The following is a 22570-nucleotide window of genomic DNA, read 5'->3' as shown; positions in this document are numbered from 1 at the left end:
CGTAACATTGGGGTGCTTGTGAAGATGTATGCAGCATTGCACACGTCAAGCAACAGCTTTGCTCTTGTTTGCCCTAAGTGGTTAAAGGATACAGTTGAGGCCTTTTCTATGTAACGCCTTAAGGAAGTAATTTGTGTATGAGGACACAAGTAATAAACTTAGGAAACCACTACAGTGTACAGCAGCATTGCTCCTATAAGACATACTATTTTTGCATATTTACTTGTGTACAATTTAACATGTAAATATTCTTTTAAAATACACAAAAGCTTTCAGAGCTGTAGAGCAGTGGAAAAAGTTGTATGAGAGAAGTACCAAAGGATCTGTTGTCTCCATGAGCTTGCTTGAAGAATTGCAGGTTTAAGTGTTGGAGAAGGAATTGTTCCTTGTTGGGTTAATTTCATCAGTTATCCTAGAAGCATGCAAGCATGATGCTGCACTTATAGTGGTACTGCTGAACTCCATGGCACCGGTGAGGTGCCCAGCTGTTTGATATCATCGTTTGTAAGCAGTTGAGAACAAGGACTGGGTTTTATGACTGTACAATATTAACCCTAGCTCCTTTTTGGAAAGACAGTGTAATCGCTTCTTGGTACTTCATCTTGCTTAGACAATTTAGTTTAGAAGTTTTACAGCAAGAAAACTGTGTTCAACTCAAAATGGAAACAAAATTTTCTTAATTTTGTTGTTACAATACTTTGTTTTTACTAAGAGAAACTTGTATCTAAGGAACCCCTAGGGAATCATGACCAAGAAAGGGAAACCCTGTACTAGAAATTAAAGAAGTGCTTTCTGAAAAGATGACATTTTTCCGAAGAAAGCAGATGGTAGGTTGACTTTTCTTATGCTGCTACGGTATTTGAAGATGTTTTTAAAATGTCACTTGTATGCATATTGACATTTAAATGGACAACACCTTCTTGGCCTGGATGAAGAATGAAAAGGGAGAGAACTGTGTTTGTCATACAGAGATGTATGGGAAGGATGGGGCAAATCTCATGCAAGGACTGGCTGCAATCAAATGAAAGGGGCTGGGGTGGCTGTTCCTTGCCTGAAATATGGACAAATCTCAGATACGTGGATAGGACAAGCAGAAAAAAAAGGCAGTATCTCAAGGTATGGATATATCTCAGGCCTTCTAGGATTTCAAAAAAATAATGGTCTAACTCATGGATTTAGGAGTGAACTGTGCAAGACTAAGGCACTCCTCAGTTAAACCTGTGTTCATCACTTCATTTCCAAGAGGTTAAACAAGAAGCCAGAATGCCATGGCCTTTCTGGAGGAGCTGCTGTGAAAATTTGGGACTGCTGAGGCATTAGTCTGATCTGTAGGGTAGTGTAAGCATAACTGAGTGTCTGTCAAGCACCATTTGTTAGTCGGGGCTCTGTACTTTTCCTCAGTACAACAACAGTTGTTTGTTTATGAAAGTCTGATGCTTTAAGAGTAGCAGGAGTGTTTTATAGGCCACAAACAAAGCTTCATAGAGGGTGTTTCTGAAAATGGATCAGATGCTTGATCTGTTGGAGTTGCTGAGTCAGGATACTCATAGAAATCTGGGTCCCCTCTCCTGTTTTCTGCTAAATATGGTTTAGATAAGATACTGGTTGGTAGTTTTTACCAGCCATCTGCAGAAATTATCTGCTAGAGTTTGAGATTCTTCTGCAATAATTTCTGCAGGCAAAATCAGTACAATTTTGGCTTTCCCAAGTGCTCTGACTTGCACTTCTCTAACACCCCTCTTCTGTCCTTTGGTGCTGAAATATCCATGGCACTGAAACATAAGAAACCTGATTTGGGGCTCAGAGTGAGATTAATATACAATTACAGAAAAACCCAAACCACTTCATACAGCTGCCACTCAAATATATGTGCTGGTGTTTTGTTTCTCTGTTGGGTTAACTTTTTTGCCTGAAGTCTGTTCTGCTGTTTTTGCTGGTGCTGAGTTGCTGAAGCTGGAGCCTTGTTTCTAGGTGGGAAAAAAAACCCTGCATGTTGACCTACCTAGCAGTATGAGGAAACAAAATTAATTTTCGCACTATTTTCGGCCCATACAGCTTTAGCAAGAAACATGTATACTCCCAACAGATTGGACTCTTGTTTCTGCATTTTGAAGTTTTAGTCCCAGAACACATTCCAGACTAGGCAGTCTCCATGTACTAGGTACTAAGAAATGTTCCCAGATTCAAGTAGCTTAAATGTGCAAGCTGTCTGATAGTGCCAGTGTCCATCAGGACAGCCCTTAATATTTAAATTTGGGGCCTCCTATTGAAAATTCTGTGACAATAGTCTTCTGATGCACAAGACAAGTTCCTATAAGGTGCTGCTGGCATATCGTTTTTCTTTTTTCAACAGGGACAAACCGAACTCTATCAGTCCAAAACTAACTACAGAGATTAGATGTTTTCTTTTGAAGATAGTCTTTAAAACACCCTGATATCCTAACTTCATGCTGATATCAGGCAAGTTAATGTCTATATTCAGGCATTGGTAAACAGGTAGTCTTCTTAATGTTTTTATGTACTACTATTACCAGAGCCACATTTATAGCCTGAAAAAAAGCAGGTTACAAAGGAATCTCTCTTAGCTGCTCCTTATTTCTTAGCCACTTAATTAAAGCCTGTGAGATGAGCAAAGAAAGTGATCCTTTACCAAAAAAAACCCTTTTTCTTTTTTTCCCCCATATTACCTACAATGCTAACTATTGGCTTGTTTTGTTCTCAACCTTTTTAGACATTGTGGGTTCTGTAGCTAAAACTTATGTATTAAGATTCTAGAGTTAGATAATAACTATTTACTGTGCAATATTTTCTCTGTATGATTGAGTGCAGAATTTGTCTGTCTCTGTTGGTATCACATTGTATGAAGAAAACCATGTACGAGAAGTTAATCTATAAGATAAATGTCTGTGGTCATCTCAACTGTAGAAGTTCTTTTACATTTAAATAAGTCTTGATGTTGTTAATAAATTCCCCTTTTTAGATTGAAAACAAAAGCATTGGTTATCACTTCCTGAAACATTTGGTTCAGGCAATCTATTGATGGATCACTTGAGATGCCTAATATTAAGATACAGAAAACTATCAACATCCTGATTGTATCTTAAACAAAAGCTTTGCTTTTCAGAAGATGGATTTTTATTTTTAGGTAGAGAAAGCATAATTTTGAATTTACTTCTGCCACTTTGTTTGCATGGTTGCTGTGGATTGGCCCCCTCCCCCCCCCCCCAAATTCTGGTGCTTTGTTTTGTTTCTGTGTGGAAGTTAACCCTTCCTTAACATTACCTTGAGCTATATTTTAAGCATTCAGAACCATGCAATGACTTACTGGCCATTCAAGACCTGTGATAGGACCTTTATCATATGCTCACATGAGGCAGCAATCACCGCTCACTTTGCAGCAGCCTTGCAGTCCTGAGGATCCCCAGGATTGTGTGTTAGAGCATGCTTTGACAGCTGCTCCACAGGCATGAACCCAAGACGTACAAATAGGTATTAGCAGTGTCTAACATCCTAGCCATAAAATAATGGAGGTATGCAACACAACCTGTAGTTTCTCTCAGCCTTCCATTTCTCAGCTTTGCTGGAGCTTTTTATGAGCATATATTTTGCTGGATTTTTCTCCAGTCAGTTTTAAACTTTTTACTTAACTATTTGTCTTATTATCTATTTACATGTTGATATCACTTACCTATTATTTCTATACCTATTACTTGTTTCGCCTTCCATATTTTATTTTGTTTCATTATTCCTTGGCTCCAGTGATTGCCTCTTCTATGAAGCATGTATACCTGCAGTGAATGCTTCCCTACACAGAAATCCCAGAAGCATTCAGGATTATTTTGTTTAGGTAGGCCCATGCCCCAAACATATAATCTGTTTTATTTTTGACTTCAAGCCTCATGTTCAAATTAAATTTTAAAACCCCATAAACCAACAGGTTACGTACCTTCAAAGATCCATTGCCTAAATTTCTGCGCTCCATTTTGGGTCCAGTGGGTCAGGATGTCTTGAATCCAGTTCTGTCTTCTACCCTATTGAAACTTGCAGTGCCCACTGAAGAGCTTACTTACTGTAACTAATCTTTGAGAGTGCTGGTTCTGTGTTTTCATGCTCCCTGTATGCTTTCTCACTTCTTCCAAGACCTCAGGCAGAGGATTCAGTGATTAAGAAAGAAACTTGAATAAATTGGGGCCATCCCCACTCCTGCCCGACTAGGATCCCCGCAGAGTCGGGGAGGGTGTGCAGCAAGGGAACACAGCACTCCAGAGAACATCTTCCAGCTTAAATCTCCTGGGGAACACTGCTCCACGCACGTGTGCAAATATATAGAATTTAATCCTAAAACATTTGTAAGTACCTTATGATGTGAGCTTGCATTTGTCAGTTGGATGCAACTGTGAGAATAAATTTGCCTTTAAACTGAGGTCCCATGTTGGTCTGCTGCAAACTGATGATTTTGGCTGGTTTTAGTGGACAAGCCAACAACTACTCGGCTGCAGGAGTTGTGTGTATGTGGGGAGAGCGGAGGGGCTGCCCTTTTAGATATAGTTGAAACAAATTACTTGTAATGGCATCAGGTAAGTATTAAACATACTTCCATTCCAAATGAGAGTTACACCGAAGGAAGTCTGTCAGGGTAACGGGGAACCTGCCCATTTCCAGCAGCAGTCAGCTGGCTGAGGGTTTGGCTGAAGGATGCTTTAACACACAGCTGTGCTGCAGTAAGGCCTAGCTTGTTGATGTAGCTTTTTATTTCAGGTTGTGACACCATAGCTCTGATATGGACTACTTGTAAGAAGAAAAATAGGTGATAAAGAACTTAGTGTTTATCCAGCAGCTGACTGTAACAGGATCTTAATTTTGGGTCCACTTAGATACCACTGTGTAAAAATCAAAGATAATCAGATCCTCAGAAGCTTAATTTTTAATTACCGGTTACCATGCATTATTCCGTGGAGTTTAGCAAGTGCTAGAGTCTGAAAGTGGTGGATGGAGCATGTAACCTTACTGGAGGTGGCTGAAGCTGTGGTGCTGCTGGCTCATTGTCTGCCTGAAGGACTTGTTTTTCATAAGCCTTCCTGAACTAAATTAGGAGTTCGACAACTCTTCAGGAGAAGAATCAAATGAGAAATGAAATGGGCTTTTCACGATGAAAATTTTTGCGTTTACTGTGCCGGTCCTGAGCTTTTCGCTGTTTGGGCTTTTCCTGCTCGTCGCGTTGAATAGCGAGGGTAAAAAAAAGAGTAATGCTCCCGCCCCGGGAGCATGCGTCAGTAAATATGTCTCTTGTTTACGGAGCGCTGCTCGGCGCTGCCGGCGGGCGGCGGGCCCAGGAGGGGGAGCCGCCGGCCTTCCCGGCCCTCCCCGCTGCCGGCCCTCTCGCTGCCGGGCCTCCCGGCCACCGGCTCTCCCGGCCCTCCAGCTGCCGGCCCTCCCGGCCGCCGGCCCTTCTGGCCCTCCCGCTGCCGGCTCTCCCGGCCGCCGGCCCTCCCGGCCCTCCCGCTGCCGGCCCTCCCGGGCGCCTCCCCGCCTCCGAGCGCGCCGGGCGGCCCGGCGGCCTCCGCCGAAGGTGGGCTCCGGAGTCTCCGTAGGTGAAGGTGTCAGCACACCGGGGGAAGGTGCTGCTTGATGGGTCGGAACGCGAGCCTGGGTCGCTGAAGGGCCGGGGTTGGTTTGTTGCCGCTGAGGACGAGCGGCGTGAGAAACCTGTTGGAGCAGCCGCACGGGGTTACAGGACACAACTGTTGCTGGAGAGAAACATCCACAGTCTTAGATACCTGTGTAATGTGGAGGGAGGTGGCATGTATCTCAGGGTTGTCAGCAACTCTTACAGTCTCCAAACTAACCGAGGCATTAAAGGGTGCGAGGGTACCTTTACAACTCGCGCCCTACTCCGGGAGGTTTCTCCTGGACAGAGCTTTCATGCAGGAAGACTAAGCGCAGCTCTGGCCTGCGTGACTACTTGTGGCAATGCCTCCTGTGGACTGAAGACCTTTTAAAACTGGCCTAATGGTTTATAATAATGTAAGTGAGCAAATCAGAAGCAGATATATGAAAGGGGGTCAGGGGGAGAATAGTAGTTCATTACTTTAGCATAGAAGGATGGACAAAATAGATTTAATTAAGAGCATTGTAGACTCGGAACAGGAACTGCCAATACTGAAACCAAGCATAACCAGAACTTTGACCCTTGCTTATCTGTACTGTGATTTTTCCCCAACTATATCAGCATGCTGTGCAAATACGATAGCTCATGTTGCTTACAGTCTTGGAATCTAATATAGTCTGTGATTTTTATTTTTATCTGCACAAATCTACATACATTACTGCTAAGATTTTTAACTTGTGAGCAGACACTAAGCTCCATTTGCAGCTGCTTCGGAAAGGTTAAAGAAAAACAGAGGCAGGTAACTAGCAACTTAGCTAGACCCGTGTATGCAAAGAATGTACTGTGATTTCTCCCTTATGCATAGTATGTATTTGTATGTTCTATGTTTTGCTCTGCCACATATATTTCACATGTGACAATGTGGTAAAAAAAAAAAAGTGTGAACTGTATCTGATTACATTGGTAATAGTGGTTTAGAAATATGTAATTCATAGGGGTTTTTTTAATTTGATTAATAACATGACAGTGGTACCAAAGCAGTTAAACACAATGTGCCACTATAATGGGAAACTGCTGACTCTTGAATTAGCAGCTGTCAACTGTTTTATGGACTCTTTTTTATATATTCCATAGAGCTTTTTAAATAAAGAACAAGGCAATTGCTGAGTGTTTGCTTTTGGAAGCTTTGATATGATTCTAGATGTGTAAGTTTAAATTAAAAGGAAGTGAGTACTTTCACAATACTGAATTATTCTTTAAATATATCTGATTTCTCTCACTGTGGAGTTCTTGGAAAGAGAGGGATTACCTGTAAGCTTTAAGGGCTATATAGTATCAGGTTTAATGTTGGCATTACCGCTTTACCTCTGCTACACTGAAGTATGAATTACGGCTGAATTACTTGCTGTGTGCATGAATTACAGCCTCCCTTTATTTGTACTAATGAACTTAGGAAGGAGAAAAGCTTGAAGTTCTGTATCTCCATTATGTTATTTTTTAAATGGCTATAACTGTGTGACACTAGAAAACTTTATTAGAGTTTTTAGGGGAAAAAAGAAAACCTACTTGTTTACCTGAAACCAGTGTTATCTGATGGAGGTGGTATCTGTCTAAATCTGTGAAATACTATGGCTGTTAAATGAGCTCTGATTTTTGTAAAGCTAGAAATGTCCTGATGTATCTGACCAGTATTGCTTTATATTTAGTTAAAATACAACACCAGCATAGAATAATTTGTTTTAAACTCACTATGCAGCAGATTTTGACAGGTAATTATGAAGAAAAGGATAGAAATCATACAAAAGTAGCCCATATCACTACAGTATTTAATAATTTTACAGTTAACCCAGGAGAGGGGCTGAGGAGCATGTAAGATTTGTGACTGGTAAATTGGCATAAAATTATTAAGGAGAGGTCCCTGATAAAGGATGAATCAAGACTGCTTGTGAAAGCAAGTTCAGCAAGCCTATTTCAATATACTGAATCTACGAGGCTACATCTGGGGACAGTAACACGCGCGGTACTTGTAGGACAAGGGTAGCCTATTCTAGGAAGCAGTTGCTGAAAGACTCAAGGTTATGTTATACTCTGTGCCTGGTCTCTATTCCTACACTGTAATGCAGCCGTGTATTAATACCAGGTTGAAGCCAAAGGTGAGCCAGGAATGTTGTGAAAGGGAGGAAGAGCAGAAATAGAAATTGCATCTCTGTTTGATCCGTGGTACAACTGCAGCTGTAACACGCAAGGCCCAATGCCAGCTGCCGTGCTTCGCTCTGGAACCTCCAGGCCATAAAATTTCACTGTCCTTTTCAAAGTGCCACCTCTGAAGTTCTCTGAAAGTGTTTCACAGTCTGTTGCTAATCAAGTTCCTGGCTAGAATTGATATCTTGAGGTGGGGGGAGCAGTACTGGAGCGGAAAGTTTATGTAAGTGCGTTTCGCGTGTATGTGCTTGACAGATATGCAGCCAATTTACCTGGAAGTTACTGGCTGAAATTTGCTGTGGCAGTAGCCCCCAGGAAGGGGAAATACCTTGGGTGTCTTTCCTCAAACCTTACAGCAATTGAGACTTTCAGCAGGGCAGTGAGGTAGCACAGTGGTTTTGTATTTATGGTCTTTCCTAGTTTGATGGGCCTTAGCGGGGGAGGAGGGGAGTGTTGACCTAATCTTGTTACAGTAAATAAGAGGTGAAAACTTTTAAACCTTCCCTTGATGTGAGTTGTTGAATGTTTAACAGTCTTTTGCTCCCAGTTATTTACAGTAATTGAGTCCTTTTCCTTCCAGTGCTTGTGCTGCTGTCCTCATTAGTATGTATTCCAAGATAAATACCATACACGAGACCTGCAAATACTGTACAGCAGAAAATATATTTTCCATTTTTGTTTGCTGAATGTTACACATTCCAAAATATGTTAGTCCTTAATACCTTAGGACATGAAGTTTATTCTTGGTAAAACAGCAAAGACAGACAATAAACCTTCTGTGACTTCCACTGCTATCACCTTTTAGGCAGTAGGCATCTAAGGATCTTAAATGTAGGGAGAAATAATAACAACTGAAACTGCTAGAGTTCTCTGATAAGTAGTATCTATCATAGTGAATTTTGGTTTTGAACTATTGTTTTTCTTGAATTACTTGTTTTTCAGACCTTAAGCCAGCTAGAAAGTCAAGGCATTTGGGACTAGGGACAAGGAAAGGAGTGGTAATAAGGTTGTAGATTTAGGACCTGCAGATTTCCTTGAGTGTTACAGTGATGTTCTGGTGGGATAGGTAACCCTCTTCCTCTACCTTGTTCTACGCTCTGTGACCCTCTGTTTTTTGCTATCATTTGAAACTACTTGAGCAGTTCTCTGCTACACATTGTACTCTTCAGTGTAAATAAACCTTTTTCTCTTAGTATTTAGATACAGTAGGCAAATCCCAGGGGTGGTAGCTCAGGCATGGTTAGTTTTGGTTCATTTGTTAGCCATTGCTGGTTAAATCTGCTGTACTGTCTAGCTACCAATTGGCAGACTCAGCAAAAAGCTTTAGAAGAGACTCACTCTGTGATACATTTGCCAAATACAGAGTTTAGTTCCTCCTCTGTAATCAAGCTGGAGTCAGCTGATTATAGCTGAGATTTTTCATGCCAGTATCCTGCTTGTTGTCCTTTCCCTGCCTCTTTGGTCAAGTGACTCCCATTGCTAGAAAAAAATAAACCGAATCTCAAACTCCTCCAATTTAGAAGTATCTCTTATTATCTCTAAACAGTAGGATTTCTTTCAACTATAGTAGCATCAGTTTGATGAGGAGGGACAACTTCCAGAAGAGTCTGAAGAGCATAAAATCTCTTCTGGAGTTTGCTATCTCCTGACAGATCGAGAAAGGTTTCAGCCCTTCAACATGAATGCAGATAGTCTGATTCAGAGGAAGCAATTGGCAGGTAGGAAATACAATGTTGGGATTTTTCCATTTCCTTCCCTGTCTACCTTTTTATTTCACTGTCAATTACACTTTTGGCATTGGGGCCAGGAAAACAGCTTCAAGCTGGATTGGTATTGTCTATTGCTGTGTTTTTCTTACAGTTTTCTTACAGTTAGGAGAGCACTTGTGTTTTAAGTTTTCCCTTATTTAGAATATCTTGTTTAAATGACTTAACTGTAAATCATATATATAAATCCTATATATAAATCATAATCTCAAGTGATCTCACAGCTCAGTCCCTCTGCACAGAGGCTACCCCAGCTGTACTTGGGTTTATTAGTGTTTGCCATGCTGGCTGGTGCATGGTTCCTGCGTTGTCACAAGTATACAGGCAGAGGACACAGCCCTGACGCAGCATGGCAGGAATGCACACAGCCAGCTCGGGCTTGACGCTGTGCCTGAGTTAATAAAACTTCTTGGGACCCAGAGCACAGGGGTAACACTGCAAAGTGGTGGCTTCATCTGGAGTCTTTGCTGTTTTCCCCAATGCTCTTGCCTTTGGAAATGCCAGACAGAAACAATCAAAGTGCCTCACTTCAGATAAAACAAGGACTTCAGTCTTATGCTGAAGACAAGTTGTTGCATAATTTCTGGACCTGCACCATCCGTAGAAGTATAGGAACATTTGCACGGAGCTGCACCTAGGCTAATGAGCCCAGATGGAGCTGATTTGTTTCTGCATCTCTGGTACAGATAATCTGACCATGGATAATTGAGTGTTGACTCTATAAATAACCCACTTTGAAATCCTTGTCTTAAAATTGTTTTCTCTTCTTCCTGTTAGCTTCCAAGCTTACTCCCCCTGTAATCATTTCTTGGCTGACCAAAGGCTACTCTCATCTCTTGACGAACGTGTACTATTCGTTCTTCCCACCTGAAGTGACATGTTACACCAAGCATGGATGAAGCCAGGTTCTAGCACTATAAAAAAACAGCTAAGCCCTGGTAGGAAATAATCATCCCAATATATTTTACCTATGCTCCAACTGACTGGGGTGTTTTAAATCAAAAACAACTGATACATGTCAAACATTTCATACCTTGAAAAGATGTTTATTGCATGCTCGTCGTCAGAGACTTCCTGCTGCATATCTCATAGTTAAATGTCTTCAGGTAAAACTGATTCCTTCGTATGGACTTGCTTGCAAGTCGGACTTCTGATGATCTTGGTTTGTTTGCTTACTGTCTATGTTAAAACTCACAAGAATTGTTCTGAGTTGAGCTATGCATTGTTTTAATAAGAAGTGGATTTTTTTTTCCCCAGTAAGCTTATATAAGTAATTATAGAAAGTAATTAGAGTGCATCACAGGAAAAATATCCCATGTCTTCAGCTGGTGAGCATTTACCCATTTCTTTTTTCCTAAATGTTTTTCTAAAAAATAGTATGTTTGTGCTTGTGAGGAGATGCATAGAAAGTTGGAACCACGTGCACTGGATGACAGGTTGTTCAAGGCATTGGAAGTGGTAGGAGAGAAAGCTGAATTGCCCAGATGTGCTGTCACAGCTGTGCCACGTTGTGGAGTTCAGGTACCTTGGTAGGTACTTGTAATGGAAATCATCTGTCTGTTTCCCCTGGGCCATTCCTGCCACATTAATACATGACAGAGGCAACATGAGTGGATGAATAAACCTGGAATGCCTTAAATTCAGATGCGCGCTCTAATCACTGTGTGGCCTTTGAAGATATCTTTCTTCACGCAGCATCTGAAACACTGACCATGCTTCGACAAATTTTGGAAGTCTCAATTTGTTAGTGATTGTATAGTAGCTTGACGAAACTGAGTAAAGGCCCATTTGAAAGAAATTTAAAATTGTAGGCATACTCTTTTCTATTCAGGGCAACGTTGGGAAAGGTGTTAGTGTTATGAAGAGGTAAATAGTTGATCCACAACAAGTAATTTGTAATACATGTTCATTGCAGTGAAGAATGGTTAGGAGACGCATTCAGAAGCAGAATGTGAAGTAGTTGTCACTTGGACTCTCAGGGGTTGATTTGCATCTATTTCATTCATGAACAGTTAGGTCTGAGTTTCTTTAGCTTGCACAGTTAGAAGTCATAAATGATGCAAGTTAAAGTAGGAATCATCTTTTTCAATCTTAAGTTGCGTGTAAATATAGAACTGAAGAGATTTTTAAGGGAGAGGAACAGATAAATGCCCTACAAACCCACTTTTGTATTTGGGTATGTCTTTCAGTGTTGTCTGTTGAGACAGAAGGTTGAGAGTTTGGTTTCTTGTTTGTAAGAGCTATTGTATGTAGTGAGGGAAACATGAACAAGTGACCTCTTCAGGAATTATTTTGCACATTCACTTTGGAGGCTGTGTATTAGGGGATTATCACTTGTGGGTATTCCTCGAGCATTATAAATAATAGATTTTGTTATCTATGGCAAATAATGTGCCTGAAAGGTGAGTGAGACGATTTATCTAAAATATCTGGAATGAGGAAATATTCTGCACTGACAGTTATGCTGCTTTTGTAGCAGGGTTTGATAAAGCAAATTCAAACTTAAATATAAACTCATTCAGTTTTCAGAACAAAACAGTGTCCTTAGCTGGGGAGATCAGTTTGGTTATCTGGATTTTCAAAAGATGTCAGGATATTCCAAGGGGATTAATTTCAAGCCTGAGAATGTCCATGAAGAGTGCCAAACACAGAAAACAAGTAAAAAAACCTTGAGTTTCCAAAAAATGTGATGATAATTATTATAATAATGATAGTAGTAATAATAGTAATAGCAACAAAGCTTATGTGATTATACCAATTTTGTCTAAGCATTTTTAACTCTTTGCCAGTTTGGCTTAAAAAAAAGATGTTTCAGCTGTCTTGTGAAAATCAGCAACTGTGAAGAGGCACCTTAATTAATGTGCCCCCAGAGAACAGTATTTCATGTGGCAGTAACACGCTTGTACTGACAGTTGTCACACGTGTACCTACAGACCAGACAGAGCTTATCCTGTCTCTTTTGCAGGGGGGCAAAGGACTGTGAATATGAGATGAAACGGTGAGGGTGCTGGGGAGCAGAGAAGCTCAGGGTAACAGAAATGGAGCAAATCTAGGGATTAAACCCACAGATTTTTAGAAAAACGTTTCTCACTATTTCTCTGCTTATAAAACAGCTTGTTAAGAAATATATTGTTTTGCCAGATGCTGGTTTTGGATCCCACATAACAGTTAGTGCTGAAAAAGCCACAAGGTTTAAACAATAGATTACATAAAAGTCCTCCAAAGCTATTATTCTGGGCTAATTTCAGTAAAGTTACCATTTTTTCACGAGTTTCTTCTAAGGAACAATAAAATGAGCTGGTGATGTGTTATCTTGATATTGAATAAAATCTGACATGATGCTATGCACAAAAACATATCAAGAACATAAGTCTCCTAAAAATGATAGCTTGTTTTCTCGGAGTCATAGTATAGCATTGTTTTTTGCCAAACCACCTCAATAGTCCCATCTCACTCTTCTGTGGCTTATTTTTTCTTATCTGTGAAAAGAAATGCTGTTATATCTGTTTGGATTAAGTAAAGCATTAAAGAAGTGTGAGTTTTCTGTAATAGTTTTATGACAGATGAGGGGAAACATCCAAGGATTTCCTAAAACAATAATGTACATAAATTACTTTTTTTGTTACTGTTTTGTAAATATCATTAAAAACAGAGATAGAGATACAGTGAGATATTTTACCTGATAAGTATAAGTAAATAAGTAAAAATATGGACCGTCAGATGACCTGGAATGTGAAAGATCTGCCTGAGGCCTGAGGAAAAGGATCTGTGACACGATACAAAGCGTGAGAGGATGGCAATACTAAACTAAACTTTCCTCTATTTGCAACAGTGTGTCTGGAGTAAAATTATTTAAGTTGGGTGTTTGAAGGAATGCATAGGTGAGTTGCTTTAAAATTTGTATATTTAGTAAAACTAGAGTGCTGTTCCTCTTGATGTATTTCAGTGTTAAATGTAAAGATACTTTTCTCTTACATCCAACAAATAGACAAATAAAAGATTTCTCTGCACATATAAAATCACCCACAAAATTCTGGTTTGCCAGCAGTGCTTACCTTTGCTTGAAGGAAAGAACCGTTGCTTGATTCCTAGAAATATTTTAGCATTTCACCTGATGTACCTGCCCTAAGTTCAGGTTACATACATTTCCTTGCTCTGAGAACAAAAGTAGTGGAAATACCACTACCACTGGTCAGCAGGTAGTAAGATACCAGTGCAAAAGGATGGTGAGGGCTGTTCTTGTGGTATAAGCACGGGACACGAGGTGTGAGATGGTATTTACCTCTAACACTCCCAGACCCATCCGGATATCTCACTAGTCTCGTGTTAGACTACCAGAGCATCTCCTCCAGCAGAACAGGAAATTTCCACGCATAAGCTCTCCTTGTTTTTGTTTGGTAGACTGTCACTCAAAAAAGTGTGTACCCAGGATTCTGTTATTTCTTTTTTGCCCCAGGATTTTGGTCTTGCTGAGCTGAGAAACGTGTATGACTTACAGTAGAAAATCGTCATTTTTTCTGCAGTAGCAGTCTGTCAGGTGGCAAATGCTGATTACACGTGTGGAATTGTGTCATTACATCACTTGTGCCAAGTGATGAATTCCTACTTAAATCTCCAACTTCTTTTAATCAAGTTAATACCCTAAATTATTAATATCCCATGTTATAGCTGAAGAAACAGGCCTTGACACCAGACTTAAATCTATGTCTTCCAGCTCAGTGATGTGAAGACTGACATTGGCACCAGGGCAAGGTGTTCACTCTTCCATCGTCTTCCTGTCTCTCTGATACATCAGTGATACCTTGGAGCTTTGCCTTTAGATCTCAAAATCCTTGCAAAAGAAGCAGACAAGTACCCAGCAGCTTCATTTTACATTTAGTGTAATTAATCGCACTATTTGAAGCATTTTTTTGCCATGCTGGAGTTCTGTTTGACCCCCACCCTCCCCCCTTTTTTTTTTAATGCTTTCTACTGAAGAGGAATGGAAGTGTTCTGGGAAATGCTGACTGTGTGGATTTTTATGGAATTTGGCCATTTTTAAGAGATTTGGCCGCTTAAGAGTAATTTAGTGATATTCTAGAGATTATTCCTCCTGCCTCTTATCATTACCCTGGCAAATGTGAAGTTATCCCATAAATAAAAGCTTTTTCAGGAAAACAGCAGGTTTATCCTACTGTGTTAAATACAAACACCCTCCTCCTTTTCTGAATCAAGGAAGAAAAAATGCAGCGTCTTCCTCTAAATATACACTTGTGTATTTTGCTGCTTTTAATTTTGCACTTTGGTTCATTTCTGCAGTTACTTGAGTTGTATCAACAATTATGGAAAAAAAAAAAAGGAAAAAAAAAAAAAAAACACGCAGCCGTTTTCAGCGCTTGTTGTTCTTGGCACAGGATCAGTTCTGGTGTCCAACTGGTAGGACCTGAAACTTGGTGCTTAACAAGTGCCTGTAGTCAAAACAGTTGGTGTGTGCGAGCGCTGATCTGGTATTTGCTGCAGCAGGTCATCTGCCTGATTTTTTACTGTGTGCAGAATACCTAATCACGTTGCTGTGTTTCTCTGACGGCATCTGTGGCAATGTGAATCGTTTCACGTTCCAAAAGTACATGTTTACAGTCGTCGTAGAATCAGATTAAGTTGGCAGCCTGCTCCTCTCTGTAAGTGGCTCAGTTTACATTTCTTCTTCTAGCAGGATGTTTAGCATAATTTTGCTGATCCTACTCACTTGTAGACTTTGTGAAATGGAGAATCGTTTTAGTGGGTTTATTTCAGAAAGTGAAGCTTGTGTTTATTGTAAATAAACACCAGCAGAATGGTGGTTATTTTAGCACTTGATAATTTCCCAATTATGTCATTTGACCTGGAATGAAGCTTGCGATTGCTGAGCTGCATTTTATGCAGCGGATCAGTCCGGGGGTTTGAGCTGGCAGTTTATTTCCTTTGTCAGTTTACAAGAAGTATCAAAATGAAACCGACCGTGCTGTTTCCTTTCCAGTGCGCAGTGCAAGAAGGGTGGAACGGTTTGCGGATATTATTTCCAAACTTTTTCAGCTGGACTTGGAATAGTGTTTTGTCAAAAAAGCTGGTAAAGTTATCGTTCGGTCCTGCAACGTTATGCTGTAGTTTGCTAGCCTCAAATCCAAGTTTATTTTTGCTTAACCTCACGTACTGGGTTTTGTTAGGTTTTTTCAGACTGTAGCTGCAAAATGAAAGTGCTTACAAGGTGTTTATGAACTCTTGTTATGAACCAGCTGCCAGTTACGGCAGGATGACACATTTCTGCAAGCAGTCTAGTTGTTCAGTTTTCTGGTCTCTGGCTGTCGCTTTTCGGGCATGTGTGGCATTTTTCTCTTTTGGTTTTATTAGAATTGATGCCAAGTACATTTGCAGACTTTGAAATGGGATCAGTACAAGGTGGCAGGTTTCACTTATTATTTACTGAAATTGTAAGTATACTTACTCAACTTTGCATAGTGAGGGACTGTGCAACAAAACTCTTCATGATATACTGTAAATAGAAGAACTGTAATTTGTGCATAGGTGCTGTATGGAGTTACCATAAGTAACATCTTGATCAACAAGACTGTGATATGTTACTGGAACAGAATCATGTTGTGGATGAGATACTAAATTTCATTTACCATCTGCTTAAATATTATAAATGGGGAATAACGAACAGTATTCATATTGTGTTAAGGGCAGTTGGATCAGTTACTTTATGCTATTTTAAGTGAAAGGACTGTGAGCTCAAGGGTTATGATAAATACAGGCTTAAAAGGAGTTTTATTATTCTGTAAATGTTTGCTAACAGCAAATAACTTTCTTACCTTTCTGGGTTTTAGCAATTATATTTTGTTTGTTTTTACCAAGTGTAATACCAAGTTATAATCCATAGCACTGGGTCTCGTGAGTTATTCATGGGTCAACCTAAAATTGATTTTTGCTTTAGGCCTCCTGTATGCAGGAAGTCGGATTGTGCGAAATGAGAGTCATGTTTCAAAATGACTGGTGCTGACAAAGTTCTAGTGTCTCTCTTCTGACAATGTTAGAGGGATTTTTTTTTCTTTTGTTTCAACTACCTGAAAAAAAAATACTGAAAGACCAAAGGCATGTCTTTCTCTACACTCACGCTCTATCATGACTTTTATCCTTTGCAATCTTCTGTGTCTCGCCGATGAAGAAGACACTAACTGGGGGCAAGAACTGTTCATTTGACTTGATCAATTTTGAGTAGCGCATGTGGGGTAAGAATGGATGTATGTGGGATATACTAAGAAATTTTTTTTGTTTGTAGTCCAAGTTAGAGATATCTGCAGTTTCAGGATCATACAAAGACGTTTTTGGGTACAAAACTAATGCAGTCCACCTGGAAACACATAGTTGGCTTATTTTACTGGCAACATACTTAACTGTTGTGTCCTTGTCTGTAAGGTTTGCTGTGAGCTACGTGAGTGCTTGATCTAATGTGAGAGAGTCAAGGCAAAAATTCAAGAAGAGTCTTTTTATTCAGAATGTGGTTTTGCCTCTTTTTCCCACACGCTGTGCTTGTGGCTCTGGAGCTCGTGTTGCCTCTCAGTTGCTTTGCTTTTTTGCTTATGATTAGAAGGAGATGTGGCGTTTCCTGCAAAACAGCTGCTAGTATTCCCTGGTGACCCGTCAGAGAGGATCCAGTGGAATTACAGATTCAAAGGCAGACCTAGAGGACTTTGGCAGCTGCAGCAGAGGTTTTGGGGAAAGGTAGGGGATTGCATTGTGTAGGATGCAGGAAGGAGGATTAGAAATGGAGTACAAGGGCATGGGAGAGAAGCTCTGGAGATTCAGGGACTGTTAAGTCTCCAACAACATAAGGACTTCACATCTACAAACAATTCAGCTTTGGCTGGGAAAGTTGGACTATATCCATGTTTCCATAGGATGTGGAGAATCTCCTGGAATAGTTTATGGTTCGTAATGCTACTGATGCAGAGTTTGCAGTGTGCATTATGACGATGTGTAGTGTTGGGCTTTTAAATCCTTGCCACTAACTAGAAAAAATAACAAATATTGATCTGAAATTGATTCTTTAGAAAGTGCAGTTAATTCAGTGAGAAAGTGTTAAACTTTCCTCTGAGATGAATGTCATTAATACATTAACTGTTTGACAGCAGAAGTCACATGTTGCTTGTCACTTGCTGCAGTGGCTACACTGAGACAGCTGAGAGGTTGCAGAAGGATTAATGTGGTAAAGAGGATTGTAACTTTGCTTGTGTTCTCTCTGCTCTTGGATTTGACAGCAACTGCTATTTAGAAACAAAACAGAATATGTGTTGTTATTTATGTGGAGTGTAAACATCCATTTGGAAGTATTTAAGTGAATCGGAAAAGTTCTCTTTCATATTTTAAACTTGAGCACACATTCATAGCATTGCAAGCTTCTGCAGCAACTGAAATGCATGTAGAATTTAGGTTAGTATCTTATGAGCGATAACTGGTTTTCTAGTTGCCTTGCAGGATTTTTTCATTTTTTAGGGGCAAAAATTTTCATTCTACTTGATGTTCATTTATGTCCAGTGACTATGCCGCTTCTGTATGTAAAGAGGGACAGCCATGTCCACAGCTGTGTGTGTGCAAGTTCACCTGTCCTGCTAGATTGAATCTGTCTTCACATGAACTGCAAATGAGCGTAGAAATTATTACACAGATGGCTGGTTGTCTCCTGAATGTGTTAGTGTGTGACTATTTAATTTTATAACAACTATTTGATGTGCAAATGTCTTTTATTCACATATTAATTTATTACATAGGCTGTACAATAGCAGATTTTTATATTGTGTGTAATTCCTTGTATATATATATAAAAAATATGAATAGACAAATTGGTAGGAATTTTTAAAAAACAGATGTGACCAGGAAACTCAGTTTGATAGAGGAGCACTGCCACTGTGGTTTAAGCCGTTGATTTTGACAGCTGACGGCCTTCTTGCTTTGTCACGTATTCCCATTATTTCTCTTTGAAACTTATTACCAATGTCTAAGGCTGGTTCACTACCTCATACATAGTAAGGAAGGAGGAAGTGAGAGGCAACCTTAATAGTTCTTGGGAAGAAATAGATCAATATTTAGTTATGATTTATGCCCCCCCCATCGATATTTGTCTATGAGGTTTCACGCCTTCAGCAAGTACAGCCTTCTGCAGCTCTGCTTGCCCAGCTCAAACAGTGGTTTTCTGCCCCCTTGGAGGGAGTTACTCTTCCAGCTCTCCACTGTGGCCCTACCTGCAAGGTGTTGCTGCCATCTTCTCCTGCTGACACTAAAGTGACTTTCACTTATGTGAGTAAACATGCAGATTTTACCCATCTGAGCAGTGTCTGAGAACAACTGATGGTTGTATGGCACTGGCCATTTATGTTCTTCCTCCTGTATGACTTTACAGTGGTCATAATTTCCATTTTGTTCTAGGAAATTTCAAGAGAAGCTGGGTAATGCTGATGATTCTCAAATGTGTATCAGAGTCTATCTAAAACGTGGAAGACTTTCTGTAGCATGTTGTGGGGGAAGAGCGGAGTTTGAGGAGGTAAAAGGGAATGCCAAATATAACAGTTGGTTCTAATCACAAGAATGACCACCAATCTGACGCTCAGATAAAATAAGTAATCTTGTAATCTTTTCCTTCCCTATCTTTTAAGTAAATATTTATTTAAAATAGTGGGATGCACTATATTATATTGTCATATCACAACAGTGCCTCTTCCACCATTTTCTGTTATAGTTAAAAAATCAAAAGTTAATGTACTGGTTTGCTCTTGAGAATTAATAAATTGAGAAAGTTGTCTAGGGAAAGCGTCAAACATTTAGCTTGACTAAAAATCCAATGTAAAGAGACTGTTAAAAAATAACTTGCTATGGCATATGATACTTAGATGACTTTAAAATATAATTTTAGATGGTCAGTATCTTGAATGTCCGTCTTTCCGGAAGATTAATTTTAATAACAGAGTAGTGTATTTCACTTCCAAATATATCCATAGGGATGATATCAAAGACACAGTATACTAGAAGGCAGTTGGTCTTGGGGAAACCAGTAGCTGTGGTGAAGATTAGAGTAATCAATCCTGAATTTATATAATTTGTGTATGGTAATCATGTTTTTTCCCAAGTTTCACTTTATATACAGCTTGGTTTTGTTGGTTATGTAGTGGTTCTTTTTCATCAGTCCTCAAGTAAATAATAGGAAAGTTGCAAATTTTTATTAAGCTAATTTAAATTAATTAAGTAGTTGCTGAGAAGGTTGGTGAATCTTGAAACAGTAACTATTATTTAAGGAAATAAATGCTCTGTGGATGGAACTCTGCAGTTCAGAGGCAGATGCGTAGCTTACATGCTTGTTACCACAAATGTGAGGTGAAATGAATGTAAATTAACTGCATCCTGTGAAGGACTTTTAAAGGCAGAGGCTGCACACTGAGGTGTGTGGTGGGGTGAAAACTGGCAAATGACAGTTGAAATTTGGGGGTTGAGGGGAGATACTTCTTGTATTTGAAAAAAATCAAGACTGTTTTATTCTTCAGTTGCAGGAGAATCTGGAGGGAGTTTCAGCATTTGTAATTAAAGCTGTGAATATAAAGATACAGAAGTTCTTGATCTCTAATAGAAAATGCATTTATTTAGTCATCAGAGATATAATAGAAACAGTTTGGAATATTCTTTTAATTTTTTTTAAGCATTTATCTTTGTTCTTGAGGTATTCGCCTATTGCAAATTAATCATGGATGAATCCTTCTGCTACTGGCAAGTTTTTACTTGTGAGGATGCCAGACAAATTGTCATGTTTTGATTCTCTGTGGGAAAATTTTTCTTAGTTATCCTTGAAATATCAAACTAGCAAGCACAGGGTTGATGATGTAAATACAAAACCTTCCCTTGCAGCAGCAGGTTGCTGTTGCTTCCTTAACCTGCTCTTGGCTGACAGGGCGATGCTGCACAAACTCTGAGTAGCATCCACATGGATTCTTCAAGTTAAATGCTGAAGGCTTTAGATGAGGGAAAATCGCTGTGTGTTGAAGGAGAAACTCCAGCTTGTCCAAAGTCTGTAATTACACCACGCTTGCTGCGTTTGATTATTGTGTCAGTAACAGGGGTACCTGGCTGATCCCTGCCTTGGAGGCTTTCAGTGCCTGGGTGCCAGCAAGCCAGACTTGGCTGCTGCCGACTGGAAAATTTCTCTTCCCCAGCCCGCCCTTGCCACCTGCTGCCTCTGGTTGGGGAGCACCGGGGCTGGCTTCCTGCAGGGTAAAGGAGTTGGGGAAAGGGTGCTCCTGCAAGTGGGAGGACGGGACTGTTAAGGATTTATAGCGCATCTCAGCAAAAAACAATTCCTGTCTCCTGTAATATTTTGTAGTTGTGCTTAATTTCACAGCACCAAGCCCGTCATTGCAGCACACTGTGATCCAGTCAGCTAGTCAAGCATTAGCACTTCTCCCCTGGAGAAGTATATAATTTGTAAAGAATGGCCAAATACCTTCTTAAAACAATCTTTTTATTTATCAAGGGTAGGACATCTGGATTTTAAAAAACAATAATAATAATAACCAAACCCAAACAATTTTACTGAAGTCTGTCTGTCCTGAATGCTGTTCTCCTGTTGTGGGGTCAGCAGGGCCTTGCTTTTTGCAGTACTTAAGAGGTCTCTTGTGTGAGCATGAACAGTGCTTACACAAGGGCCTGACCTCTAGATGCGATGTTTGTAACAAATACATAAACTTCCTGCTTTTTTGCACTTGCCATTTGCTCTGTGTGGAAAAAAAATAAGCTTTTACCTTGATTGGTGCTTGCAGATAACCTTCAAGCTATGAACCAGGCAGAGCCTGCCTCTCTGGAACAGCTGGGAGCAGTAGACCTTGCGCTACTTTTCAGTCTTCCGGTTGTTTTCCTTATAACTTTCCATTAAACTTGAAACAAGATAGTCACTAAGTAAATTGGGTCACGTGAATTCTTCATAAACCATTATAGAAGCAATCTCATGTCTGTCACAGAGTATTTCACCGAGTCATCTGAGCTGCTGTTACATACTTTACGTGAAAGAGCTGGGACACCTAATGTACCTCACACAGATGCTGGTGGTTGCTTATTGCTTAAAAAATAGTTTGAGATTTCTTGGTGAAATTTTCTGATAGATTATTAGTATTTATTTTACTCATTTTTACATTTTTCAGAGCACTTCATGGAGTTGATTTAGTTTAATTATCATTTGGCTTGATTACATTCACAAAAGTAATGAACTGGTGTTCTTCAAAGTGATGAAATCATTGTAACTAGCATAGAGAGGAACGATTTCCTCTTCCCTGACTTCTTTTTTTTTCTTTTAGCCTATGAAATGGTGTAAAGTTTATTATTTTTCCATTACAGAACGAAGACACGGTTCAATGTGTAAACCTTCCCCTTCTCCAGCTTCTCCAGCCTGCAATTCCAGGACATCCCTAGTACAGATGAAACCGAAATCCTGTATCAGCGGCCATAACCCTGTCAGCAGCAACTCAAAGCCATTCAAAACGCCCAAAGACAATCTACTTACCTCCAGTAGCAAACAGCACACAGTCTTTCCTTCAAAAGTATCACGGGATAAACCATGGTAAGTACCAAAATAATAGTTACTGAAGAGGTTGGTGTTCAAAAAAACAATTATCTCTATGTATATTTCACAATAATTAAAAAAAGTACATATTCTCATCATCTAATTTTACAGTTGAAGCCTCTAAATTTCCTAAGGGAGAAAACAGGGATGTTTTTAAGTTAAAAAATATATAGGAAGAGGAAGAAAGGACTGGATTTTCTGATGTTCTATCAAATGTCTGCTTTTCTAAGATACATATAGCAAGTGAGATATTGACCCAGTTTGCTGTCTTTCAGGTGCATCTTCCATTACAGTATCAGCCCTTAAAATTGATACTTTTAAATAGTAGGATAATTTTTGCAGAGTTCTTAATATTGGCTTATCTGATGTTCATGAAAACTTACT

At 39.7% G+C, this 22570-nt stretch overlaps 1 protein-coding gene across 9 annotated transcripts in view; it reads left to right on the top strand.

The window, feature by feature from the left end:
- The window catches only part of ATXN7L1 (ataxin 7 like 1), a 120490-nt gene that overhangs the window by 64024 nt on the left and 33896 nt on the right, over window positions 1–22570 (top strand). For 3 of the 9 annotated variants that reach the window (XM_074869957.1, XM_074869955.1, XM_074869956.1), the window contains one exon: window positions 21961–22183. In XM_074869957.1, the coding sequence (XP_074726058.1) occupies window positions 21961–22183 (223 nt within the window). Of the gene's footprint in view, window positions 1–5550; window positions 5570–5612; window positions 6025–14759; window positions 15234–15571; window positions 15662–15781; window positions 16023–18842; window positions 18886–21960; window positions 22184–22570 lie in introns of those variants that run through there. The other 6 variants (XM_074869959.1, XM_074869963.1, XM_074869964.1 and 3 more) reach the window with 6 other exon arrangements.

Source organism: Strix uralensis, chromosome 5 (genome assembly GCF_047716275.1).
Source record: "Strix uralensis isolate ZFMK-TIS-50842 chromosome 5, bStrUra1, whole genome shotgun sequence".
NCBI lineage: Eukaryota > Metazoa > Chordata > Aves > Strigiformes > Strigidae > Strix > Strix uralensis.
The sequence above is the reverse complement of the archived record's forward strand: the minus strand, read 5'-3'. Positions and strand labels throughout refer to the sequence as shown.